This window comes from Amphibalanus amphitrite, unplaced genomic scaffold (assembly GCF_019059575.1).
Source record: "Amphibalanus amphitrite isolate SeventyFive unplaced genomic scaffold, NRLGWU_Aamphi_draft 000632F_arrow, whole genome shotgun sequence".
Lineage (NCBI taxonomy): Eukaryota > Metazoa > Arthropoda > Thecostraca > Balanomorpha > Balanidae > Amphibalanus > Amphibalanus amphitrite.
The window spans coordinates 124,296-136,593 of record NW_024882126.1 but is presented as its reverse complement, the minus strand read 5'-3'; the positions used below and the strand labels follow the sequence as shown (position 1 = coordinate 136,593).

At 57.5% G+C, this 12,298-nt stretch overlaps 2 protein-coding genes across 11 annotated transcripts in view; one reads left to right on the top strand and one right to left on the bottom strand.

Moving 5' to 3' along the window:
* Window positions 1–5,503, top strand: part of LOC122363641 (calcitonin gene-related peptide type 1 receptor-like) — a 45,186-nt gene extending 39,683 nt beyond the window's left edge. Inside the window, exons 10-11 of the mRNA XM_043333147.1 lie at window positions 3,334–3,517; window positions 3,906–5,503. Coding sequence (XP_043189082.1) covers window positions 3,334–3,517; window positions 3,906–4,172 — 451 coding nt within the window. The 3' untranslated portion in view covers window positions 4,173–5,503. The remainder of the gene's footprint in view (window positions 1–3,333; window positions 3,518–3,905) is intronic.
* The window catches only part of LOC122363642 (calcium uptake protein 3, mitochondrial-like), a 57,240-nt gene continuing 50,442 nt past the window's right edge, over window positions 5,501–12,298 (bottom strand). For 8 of the 10 annotated variants that reach the window (XM_043333149.1, XM_043333148.1, XM_043333150.1 and 5 more), the window contains 2 exons: window positions 8,503–8,660; window positions 5,501–7,157 (listed from right to left, as the gene is read on the bottom strand). In XM_043333149.1, coding sequence (XP_043189084.1) covers window positions 7,086–7,157; window positions 8,503–8,660 — 230 coding nt within the window. In that variant the 3' untranslated portion in view covers window positions 5,501–7,085. Of the gene's footprint in view, window positions 7,158–8,502; window positions 8,730–12,298 lie in introns of those variants that run through there. The other 2 variants (XR_006253398.1, XM_043333156.1) reach the window with 2 other exon arrangements.

Sequence of the window (12,298 nt, the reverse complement as noted above, 5' to 3'; positions counted from 1 at the left end):
GGCTAAAACAAATGATTACGTTACTCTTGGGACACCCTACATCAAATGGATACTACGCTTTACCAGGCCTGTGTCGTAATAGGTTCTCTGTTCCCGCTCCGACAATAGCGGGAATAGCGCAGCGGCCTCAAGCCTGACGTGGTCCCTCGGCGCCTTCCTCAATCGGTCGACTCAGCCGACTGTAAAATAAGGTTAGCTTTTATAAAAGTACCTTTAAAAAACTAAATTTTACTATTTTACTATTTTTACTATTTTATATCATATGTAAGGACGTTACTCAACGCCATATTGTTCCATCAATGTGTGGCAACCACACCGCAAAAATACACACCGTGGCAACCACACCGCATACCTACTACAGAAATGTAGTAGGAAACGGAGCAAACGTATGTCTGCGTATGACAGCAAATAAATACCATAGCTCCATAGGCTGTAACCGAGTAATTTAATATCATAAAGCCAATGCTGGGCGCGCATCTCAGTGCCTCGTTCCACGACTGTGTTAGCTGTCCGGATGTTGTGCTCTATTTTCCCGGACGTCATGGCCGCAGATATTTACGGCCACTGAGCCCACCACAGCGCTGCCATGGAGGCCGCCGATACCGGATCGCGGCGTCAGCGCTATACAGTCGGACCTTCCGTCCGATCTGACGTCTGAGCTGCGGCGGCGGCCGTCAAACGCAGCTCGGGCCGCGGTACAGACGCGGCCGGCTTTACGAGAGCAGCGACCCGCCGCGGCCGTCCGCCGCGCCATCCCCACAGCGCTCCCCCCGACCGGCCGGCCGCCGGTTGCCGAGCCCACCCGGTTACGGTGTTTGTCCCCGCGACAGTGGCCGGCCGAACGGAGGACTACTTTAGTAGGGGGGGGGGGGGGGGGAACTCGGAGTTGGGGCGGGCGACTCACCGAGCAGACCCGGCGCCGGAACTTTAGCCAGAGTCGTCCGCCGACCCTCCGTCATGGGGTCAGCGTGAGCCGTCCCCGGCAGGCAGACAGTCAGACAGACAGACAGACAGACAGACAGACAGACAGACAGACCGACCGGCGACAGCCATCAGAGGAAGAGCGCCTTGGAACTGTCAGCAAATGTAACTTACGCAAAACGACTGCTTTATTTCGTCAGGGCGTACCGAGGATATTTCATTTCTATTGCAGGGTATGAATAGTGTAATGAACAGGATCGCGCGTTATTAACTGATAGTGGTTCATTGTGTTGTTACCCGTTCCGTTTGGCATGTGTTTTCATTCTGCTAGCACCTGCTATGCAATTTTTCACTTGTCTAAGCAAACACATTGTGTTCACTAATCGAAAACAGCATTCCGACGCGGAAAAGCATCTATGTGTTAGCATTAAATTGACATGGTTATCTATTAACTTGACAAGAAGCAAGCCTAAGAGCCTGAAGAAAATATATGTCCAATAAATGAATGCATCAACCCTATGAGCATCACGCCATAAACTAGAGCTGGGCGCAAACAATTTGGTTTCAATCCAGGGACTCGAAAACGAATAGCGATCCATCGATTATGCTGACAGCTCACCGAGCGCCGAGCGCCCGTGAGCGAGTGATTTACACTCAGTGTCTGATTACTGGCTGAATGACAGCGTATTCTGGGGCCTACATCGCTGAGCATCACACGGGCTGCCCCGGGGCGGCGGTGCCGTGTTGTGCACGCGGGGTCAGGCGGGGACGGACGGCGGCACACCGGGGCGGGCTGGGCGCCGACGGCTACCCCTACCCCCGGACCAGAGCGGGAAGAGGGCCGCTTCAGCCGGCCTCAGTCGTACCAGATCGGGCAGCGGACCGGGCGCCGCCTCAGCCGGCTGCCGACAGACCCGGCTAACGGCGCCTGATGAACTGCCCCGGACGGGGCTCATTTGTATTGCGTGCCTTGATTGTGACGTCCGTGCGAGCCGCGCTGAAGGATGGATGAGGCGCCAGTCGGCTCTGCTCATCCCGCACGGCTTCAGAACTGCCAACGGTTATTTCTGGCTTTATCAAAACGCATAAAAGTCCGGACTCGTGCAGCACAATTTGATTCCACCCCATTGTAACTCCTCGTTGACATCCTTTGTCTGTGCGATATCGTGGGCGTTGAATGAAGTGCGCTGAATCACCCAATATCATCACCATCACATGCTGCAAAACGCCAATACCGCGATGAACAGATGGTTCCTCAAATCCTGCAATATTCAAAAATCGGATATTGATCATGCCATCGAGTGTATCCCATTTTGAGCCGACGCCGACCAATCGCCATCAAATCACGCCGCGGCGCGCTGCTGGTGCCGCTATGAGCGTCTCGCGCGGCCATCGTGTCGGCGCCGGCGGCCCCCGTGGTGATGCCGCCGTCAGGTCGGCCGGTCGCCCCCTCCGACGCGAGTCACCCCCGGAGGCCGTGTCCGCTCCATTGCACCTGACCGCGCGTCCCGATCGCGCCCCGTTCGGTGACCGTCCCCGTCCCCCGTCCGGTGACTATCCGGTGACCGTCCCCGCCCGGAAACCGTCCCCCGTCCAGTGACCGTCCCCGTCCCCCGTCCGGTGATCGTCACCCGTCCAGTGACCGTCCCTCGTCCAGTGACCGTCCCCCCGTCCAGTGACCGTACCCCGTACAGTGACCGCCCCCGTCCCCCGTCCGGTGACTATCCGGTGACCGTCCCCGCCCGGAAACCGTCCCCCGTCCATTGACCGTCCCCGTCCCCCGTCCGGTGACTATCCGGTGACCGTCCCCGTCCCCCCGTCCGGTGACCGCCCCCGTCCCCCGTCCGGTGACTGTCCAGTGACCGTCCCCGTCTGGTGACTGCCCAGTGACCGTCCCCGCCCGGTGACCGTACCCCGTCCAGTGACCGTACCCCGTCCCCCGTCCAGTGACCGTCCCCCGTCCGGTGACTCCGGTGACCGTCCCCCGTCCGGTGACCGTCCCCCGTCCAGTGACCGTACCCCGTCCCCCGTCCAGTGACCGTCCCCCGTCCGGAGACTATCCGGTGACCGTCCCCCCGTCCAGTGACCGTCTCCCGTCCAGTGACCGTCCCCCGTCCAGTGACCGTCCCCTGTCCGGTGACCCTCCCCTTCCGGTGACCGTCCCCCGTCCGATGACCGTCCCCGTCCCCCGTCCGGTGACCGTCCCCGTCCCTCGTCCGGTGACCGTCCCCCGTCCAGTGACCGTCCCCCGTCCGGTGACTGTCCAGTGACCGTCCCCCGTCCGGTGACTGTCCAGTGACCGTCCCCGTCCGGTGACTGTCCAGTGACCGTCCCCGTCCGTCGGTCCGGCAGGAGGTCGTTCCGCGTCTATAGTGACTGTCCAGTGACCGTCCCCGTCCGTCGGTCCGTCAGGCGGTCGTTCCGTGCGGCGGCCATGCTGGTGCCGCTGTTCGGCCTCCAGTTCCTGGTGACGGCGCTGCCGCCTCCCGACGACGTCGACTGCGACGCCGAGCAGGCCTACTACGTGGTCAGCTACCTCATCAGCGGCCTGCAGGGAGCCGTCGTCGCCTGCATCTACTTCTACACCAACGCCGAGGTGAGTGGGCCGGCGCGACTCCGAGCCGCCACGGGCCACTGCGCGACCGTGCGTGCTCGGCCGGCCGTCCATTTAGTGCCTCCACGTTCGAGAAATAAACTGCCGCTGCCTTTTACATGCGCGAGCTGCTACTTCTTTTATTTTTCTTTCAAAAGGCCGCACAAAAGTTGAATGAAGTAATGCAGCATGAAAAGCGCTGAAATACGCTGAGCAAAAATTCAATGCAAGAGAGAATAATGTAGCGACTGAAAACTGAATGGCAGCGCATTAAAAATGCATTGCTCAGTTCAGATTAACTTCAACCCCGCGCCCGGCTTCTGAATCAATGATCCTGGGTTTAGTTGGTGATCCTGCTGTTCCAGCCAGTGACCGTCCCCGTCGGTTTCAGGTGCGCTCGCAGCTGGTGCTGCAATGGCGGCGGTTCCAGGCGCGGCGCGGCAGCGGCAGCCGGGCGCCGCCGCGCCGGCGCACCCTCAGCACAGAGGTGCCGGCCAGCGGACCCGTGCAGCGCCGCCAATTGGCCTCGGACGCCGAGCGCGCCGCCGCCGCCGCCGCCGACCCGCAGCAGATGACCGTCACGTCGCTGCTGGGAGCCGACGGGCGAGCCGGCGGCGGCGACGACCAGCCCGATCTCGTGCAGGACACAGCTACCTAGAGCGCAGGACCTCTACAGGACGCGGCTACCTGAGAGCTCAGTCGACCTCGTGAGACCACGGCTACCCAGAGCGCAGCAAAGTGCAGCAAACGGTCGCCCCGAGCCCCGCGTTGCACAGACAGGACACGGGCGTCTGAAGCCCGGCCGTCGGTCCGTCAGTCCGTGGGTCCGTCGGTCCGATGCGTGCGGCCCGCGCCGTCCGGGGTCGTGTGACCATTACAGCGGCCCGGCGGCCAATTGGCCTGTCGAGACACGTCATCGGCGGCCCGATCTGCCGGAGGGCACACAGCCGCCGGCGCCGGTCCGTCGGACGGACACTCCGCAACATGGGCGCCGTGATAGCGCGCCAGGCACACGGGCTGGTCAGCGGACGGTAGCGGCGCCCGGGGGCTGGATCTGGCAGCCGGCACGTCCGAAGGGGCATTCACTCGGCCATAAAGGAGAGGTGATCTCCTCAGGATATTTGTGGGTGAATTGAGACGCGATGCCCACCCCGTGGGACGGAGAACGCGTGCGAGTGTTAGGGTAGCGCGAACAGAGGCAGCGTGAGTGTGTGATTTCAGTGTGACACTGCGGCGTCACCTGACAGCTCTGCGCGGTGACCGCCACTGAAACTGGACAGACATTCGCCGGTCAGCCGCGCAGAGCCAGTCTCGTCCAGTGAGTGTCCAATGAGTGTCCAAGAATGTCCAATGAGTGTCCAAATGTGTACAGAAGTGTGCAACGAATGGCCAGTGAATCACTCCCAAGATGGCCAGTTTCGTTCAGAACGGCCAGTAACTCCCGTGTCCAGCGTTCAGTCGCCCTCATGTCAAAGAATGAGTGCCCGCCTGCCCGGTCACTCCCGGATAGGCCAGTGTCCACTGTCCAGCGAGTGTCCAGGCACTCCGAGGTCGGTCAGTGAGTGCCCGGTCACTCCGAGGTCGGTCAGTGAGTGCCCGGTCACTCCCAGGTCGGCCAGTGAGGGCCCTGTCACTCCGAGGTCGGTCAGTGAGTGCCCGGTCACTCCCAGGTCGGTCAGTGAGTGCCCGGTCACTCCCAGGTCGGCCGTCCTCTCCCATATCGGCCAGTCACTGAGCGGGTAGCGCGGCTGTCGTGCCATAAAGCGAGCTTCGTGCGCGCGTTTCATACGGTGTTGTCAGCGATGTCGATGTGTGTGAGTGCTGGGTGCGGCGCCCGGCCCGGCCCGCGCTGGTCGGTACCGCTGCCCGCTCCGGCCCGCGGCTGGCCCGGCGTGTCCGTGCAATGTCCGGCGGCTCGGCACCGCTGCCCGGCCCCGAGTCGCGTCTGGCCGGAACACGCCGTCCCGGGCCACAGAGTACAAAATAAACATTTCCCGTGTGTATTTACCATCCGCTTTGCGATCACAAACCATGCAACATCTCAAGAAAAGGTACATCTCGGCGGCGATTCATAAGATGGATGAGGCAAGCGCGGCGCGCAGACTGGCTTCACTTGATCTTACGACAGTGGGTTAGTGCTAACAACGATCCAATACCGCGCTCTGGGAACAATGTAACAATATGGCCATTGGCGCGGCCGGGCGCGGCGGTCTGCACTGACTGACCGGGGGCGTGTGCCCGCCCGCCGAGTCCACGGCTCGGCACCTCACACAGACGAGTCGGCACCGCGCGGCTCCAACAGCGGCGCTCTTCAAACACACGCCAACGAGCGGTCACCGCCCGCCGGCAAACAACAAACACAGCGGCCGGTCTCCGAGAGAAGCACCCGCGACTCACACACACACACACAACGACTCAAATGGCGAGCCAACAAAGCGACTCCAGCGCCGGGTGACAATCCTCCACTCCATGTACATTGACTCCAATAGCGGGGGACGCTCCTTTAACACACTGACTCCAACAGCGAGTGACAATCCTCAAACACACTGACTCAACCAGCGGGGGACGCTTCAACGCACTAAATTCCACATCGGGTCGGGCGGCCATCCGATGTGGAACAGCCACTCCACCTCGTAGCCCAACTGAGGGCCGTCACTCGAAGGGGCCCTACCATCCTCAGGTCGCCATTCTCAACTGGAACCCCAACCCGCCACAAGCACACACGCTCCTAACACAAGGATCACACGGGTGTGGGGGCCCTACCAGGTACACTGATCCGCCCCTCCCAGCAAACAGAATCCCTAGAGCACCACTGAGTTTGAACACAACCAGAGCACATTGAGGACTGTGTGCCAGCAGCTAGTCTGACGGCCGGCGATACTCCGCGACCCTGTAGCGGGCCGCTCTATATAGCTGAGGTGTAACTACCGCGACACAGACCGCCGGCGGCGGGACAGGATAACACAGATTGCCGCGCCGCGGAGTCGATCCCACTCGGGTTAATCAGCACACCACACGCGGCCCCGAGACGGACAGACTGACTGACTGACTGACTGAGACGGCCGGACCGGCGGTACGGGGCCATGGGGTCCAGTCCGCAGCCACACACATCACTGTCACTGACCAGAACAGCTCAGGGAGACACAGAGCGGTCAACCGTCCCGCACACATCACTGTCACTGACCAGAACAGCTCAGGGAGACACAGGGAGCGGTCGACCGTCCCACACACATCACTGTCACTGACCAGAACAGCTCAGGGGAGACACAGAGAGCGGCCGCCCACACAGTACTCACACTGACCAGAACAGCTCAGGGAGACACAGGGAGCGTGACCGGAGCCGGAGCCGGAACGGGAAGCGACCCGACTGGCCGGGCGCCGACCCGCCGGGCACTGGGCAGAGGTCAGCGGCCGACCCGAGTCGAGCACAGGTCAGCGGCCGACCCGAGTCGAGCACAGGTCAGCGGTCAACCCGAGTCCAGCAGAGGTCGGCAGTCGCGGCGGCTGACCTAGGTCGAGCACAGGTCAGCAGCCGCAGTGACCCAGGTCGAGCACAGGTAGTCCGGTCCACCTAGGTCGAGGTGCGCATCTCCTGTTTGACGCAGTACTTGAACGCCTGCCAGCCGGTGGTGCGTGGTGTTGTCTGAAACGGGACCGGCTCAGGTCAGCTGACGTCTGTCCGGTCACTGAAGCAGCGCAGACGGGGGGACCGAGCTCAGACAGTCGCCATCACTCAGTGCTGATGGGAAGAACCGACCGATTTGAGATGACGCAACTTGCAACAAAACAGCTCTGTTTTGGCCAAACAAGTTGCACCAGACCGTGCGATTGTAGGCGGCCAGGTAATGCCCTCCATACCGGCTGAAAAATCACCTCATTTTGCGGGTCGATGCGGGCCACGTCAGCTGACGCTGTCCCAGACCCAGTCCCTGGGCTCGCCGCAGCAGATTGCGCCATCAGAGGCGAACACGTGACCTGATCGGCCGGACGGCGGGCCACGCCGCGACCGGGGGCCCAATTTACCGGTAAAAAGGACCTGCGTTAACTGCAGATTGAGGTGGGGCGAGTGAGTCCACAGGAGCAGACTGCCCGAGTGGTGGCCGGTGGCGGGGCTCGGCAGCCTGCCCGTCCCTCAGGACGGACTCAGCCGCCGCCGCCGAACAGCAACTGTCGGCCGTCCCGGACGTATAAAGGCTCCGATAAAAAATAAATCAGAAAAGTTCGTCGGTCAGCTCAGTTGATGGCGTCCGGCTGTCGGTGGTCATAGGCCGGGTTCGAGAGACGACACTGGAGTTGTGTTTTACAGGGACGGCCGAACACCGCCGATACGGCTGGGGGGGGGGGGGATTAACCAGCTCACAGAACTATCAGAGGAGTGACAGTCCGACCACCGGCGGCGGGCAGCCGCGTCCAGTTATCCACCGAACAACCGTGTCCACTGTCCACGGCCAGCCAGCATCCATGGGGTTTGTGTGCGCGGGCTCCATCTCCCAGGTGCCGCCATACCGGGCCGTCTGCCGGGGTCTGTTGCCGGCTGCTGTTTCGCCGCCGTTGTATCCGCCCGGCGGGCCGCGGGCCGCCCCGGGGCTCCCGCCGGCGGCCGGCCTAGCTCGCCGCGCCGGCGCCGGTGCTTATTTGTACGTCCGACGGCCGTTTGTTAGCGGCCGGATGCAGCGAGCCGCGACGGTCGGCCGCCCACGAGGCAAAACAGGCCGTCAATACGCGGACAGAGATGACTGACAGGGGGGCCACTGCGGCGACTGGGCGCCAGCGAGCCGCTACCAGCCCGGCCGACGGCGCCGGAGAGCAGCGGTCTCAGCCGCCCCACCTGTGTGATATTTCTCACCCGACAGGTGTTCCGTCAACCAACTCACCTCCGCCGGCCCCTGCCGATCGGCCCGGGACACTCGGCAGGACCCCAACTCCCGGACCCTGGTACACCACTTCCCCTGCCAGCCCGCCCGCCTCCCTGCCGCGGCGGAACCCACCTTGAAGCCGCGCTGGCGGCGCTCCTTCATGAAGCCGATGAACTCCTTGTAGCTCAGCTGTCCGTCGCCGTCCTCGTCGAAGATGCAGAACACGGTGTCTACCACGTGGTCCGAGAGCGCCTTGCCGGTGCAGATCCGCACGGCGCGGTGGAACTCCTCTGTGGGTGGCGGGTCACTCGGTCAGGGCGCCTTGCCGGTAAAGATCCGCACGGCGCGGTGGAACTCCTCTGTGGGTGGCGGGTGAGGGGGTAGCAGTGTTCTAAAATTGGATTTTGGTTGGGTGTGACGATGATGGCCAAAAAATATAGGATGAAAAAAAAAACAAGTGAAAACCTACATATCACTAACCTACATGTATATCACTTTCGCAATAAAGGCGTAACGCTACGCTGGCTGATAATAAAAGAACATACCATTCCTGACCACCAAAACTAACCGAAAAAGACGATGCAAATAGGTAAGGGTGATATACGGCAGAATTATAACTTTAGCATCTGATCGCCAAGTGTTTCGAAATCCGTCCCATTTTATCCCAACCTTTGTGTTTGATTGAGACTAATGAAGTTAAGAATCACCCTTGTCTCTTATACAGCTACCTACTTCAACCAGTGAGATTTCATTTTCCTCACAAGTCAAAATGCATTGTCACAATTGAATGACTGTCCAGTGGCCATCCTTCTCCTAGCCTTAAATCAATGCCTTCCTTTCCGTTTCAGATGCAGACAGCAGATATTACCGTCAGCATCTGCTAAGTTCCTGATTTAGTGCAGTTGACTCAGACCGTGTAATGCGTGAGGCGTGGTCATCACTGTGACACTGTCAGACATAAAATTTTAGGCGATCATGATACCCTGATGGGCAGTTTGTTGACTTAACTGATCGCTATGAAACCGGAAACCGTATAACTCATGTGTTCTGGCCTCTGGGACGTTTTGCGCCTACAATATGGCAGCACCGCTTCCAAGATTACTGTATATTTGAGATAATATGCGGCAATATAAGTATGTAGTTTTCGTTCGCATCTGATCTGGTAATATTCGTACAGTGTACGCAGTATAGCTTTGAGCTTTCCATTTTCAACAGATATGACAATGGCCGGATGATACTGGAAATGGTGCCTTTGCTCTGGGCACACGGAACGGGACGCAGTATTGAGTATGCAATTGCAGTCGCACTATGCAGCATGACATACGCCGGAAATCTCCCGGCCCGAACGCCGGAACGGCCAGCGATAGTCGGTACTCATTACGCATAGTGAAAATGGAAACGGTGTCAGCGCAACTCTTCGAAAGGAACGGTGCACTACATGAGACTAGACAAAGGGTCACTGATTAGGGCACCCCAAACGGAACGATGTGCACTGCGCAGCATAATACGCAATATCGCAATAAAAAGCGTGCAACTAACCAGTAACCAGGGCATCCATATCGGAACGGAACGGGATGCAAAAAAAAAAAAATGATAAAAGGATGCCACCGACCTCATGGCCGGCCACCGAAACGGAGCGGTAGCTTCGTATCATGTCACGTGATAAGTGCTGAGTGAGAGCGTCAATGATCAGTGATCAGTGATCAGAGCACCCGCAACAGAACGGAGGGCATCAGTGATCACTGATCAGAGCAACTGCAACGGAACGGAGGATCGCTGATCAGGACACCCCAAGCAGAAGGGAAAGCGAGAGCACAACTGACCAGAACACCCGAAACGGAACGGGAGTGAACGGAACGCATTAGCGGCTCGCCGAATCGCGATTCCGGCCAAACATGGCCTCAAGAAATAGGTCACAGGTCAAAGGTCATTTGGGTCAGGAATATGAGATTTTCAGAGTAGGTGTCAAATTAATTGACTCGAGGGTCCTGAAAGTTTCGTCGCGATCGGCCGCTTTTTACGCGAGTTATTCTCGAAAAAAAACGAGGGGGTGGTTCGTTCGACCCCCCCCCCTATACGGGCGAGGGATAATTTATTAAAAAGCTAGGGCCTTCTTAATCCCATCTACCAGCTTCAGAACATGTATTGGGCAGATCTGGGAATACCGTATCTTAAATTTATCCCTAGAGGTGTGCCAAGGTATCCTTTCATTCATCTTGGCTTTCCCTCGGCCGAACGCTTCGTGTTTAAAAACCTTTAGAAACTAATTGAAATGAATAATTGGCGGTAAGATTATTGCAAAGGCATGAGAAATTAACGTAAAATACATCATTACCGGTCTTATAACCTCATTTCGCGTATGAAACCTGCCAGAGTCCACAAAGTTTCATATTCATCCCTAGGGTGTGCCAGGGTGGCGTGTCAGTCATCTTGAACCCCTGCCCGACCCGACGCCTCGAGTTTTAAAGACATCTAAAAACTAATAACGTAAATAATTTGTGGTGAAATTGATATAATATGATCAGAAAAGAACGCAGAAGAAATTAGTATCGGTCTCAAAACATTATTTTGCCTATGAAACCAGCCAGAGCCCGCGGAGTTTTAAATTCATCCCTAGGGTGTGCCCAGGGTGGCTTTTCTCATCTTGGACCTCTACCAGGCGCGACGCCTCGAGCTTTAAAGTCCTCTAGAAGCCATTGACGGACATAATTTGTGGCGAAATTAATGCGATAGGATCAGAAATAAACGCATAATATATTGGCATCGGTCTCAAAACATTATTTTACCTATGAAACCAGCCAGAGACCGCGGAGTTTTAAATTCATCCCTAGGGTGTGCGCAGGGTGGCTTTTCTCATCTTGGACCTCTGCCAGGCCCGACGCATCGAGCTTTAAAGTCCTCTAGAAGCCATTGACGGACATAATTTGTGGTGAAATTGATACAATAGGATCAGAAATGAATGTAGAATAAGTTGGTACCTGTCACATACCCCTATTTTGTATATGAAAGAAGTTAGAGCAAATCAAGTTTTAAATTCATCCCTGGGGTGTGCCAGGGTGTGCCCAGCTGACTGCGGGTCCAAAGATGAAAATTTTGTAGGCGTATCCTGCGCAACTTAGTCAAAAGCGAAATGCAGAGGTAGTGTTTAATTTGCGCAAGCAGCGGCTCATCCGTTTTGCGTTGGCAGCAAACCACTAATCATAGTTGTTATGAATATCCAAAAGCATTTATTCAGAACACAAGCCTGGTTTTTACAAACAGTTGAGGTGATCAAGGTCATTCAACGCATATTTGTTATCAACAGCTGGAAGTGTGCAAGGTTATTTTCTTTCGTTGTCAGTCAGGGTGAGTTGTTGGGTTTGTGCCTTGATTTCGATTTTTTTCATGGAAATTATGTATTATGTAGCAAACCTATAAGTTCTATTCTAACTGTCTATATGGCGCTGCTAGGTATATCTGGTAATCTGGCTGTTAATTGTTGAGCATGAGTTGAGCATTTTTCAAAGATGAAAGAATTCCAATTTACCTGGTTTTGGGGATGAAAATATTTTATCCATTAGGTGTGATTTTCCACCCAAAATTCCTAAAAATGGAACACTGGGGGGTAGCCGTCAGCGTGTGAGGGTGGCAGTCCTCACTGCAGCGGCCCAACACACTGCGGCCAGCACACTCAGACAGTCCCCGCAGCGGCGACCAGACCCGAGCATGGGGCAGACCCAAGTATGGGACCAGACCCGAGTATGGGACCAGACCCAAGTCAGTGACCAGACCCGAGTCCGTGATCAGACTCGGGTCTGGTCAGACCCGAGTCTGAGACGAGACCCGAGTCTGTGACTGGACCAGGGCCTGACCACTGACCAGACCCAAGTCAGCGACCAGACCCAAGTCTGGGGCCTACAAGATCGCGGCCGACGGAACTTCGGTGCCA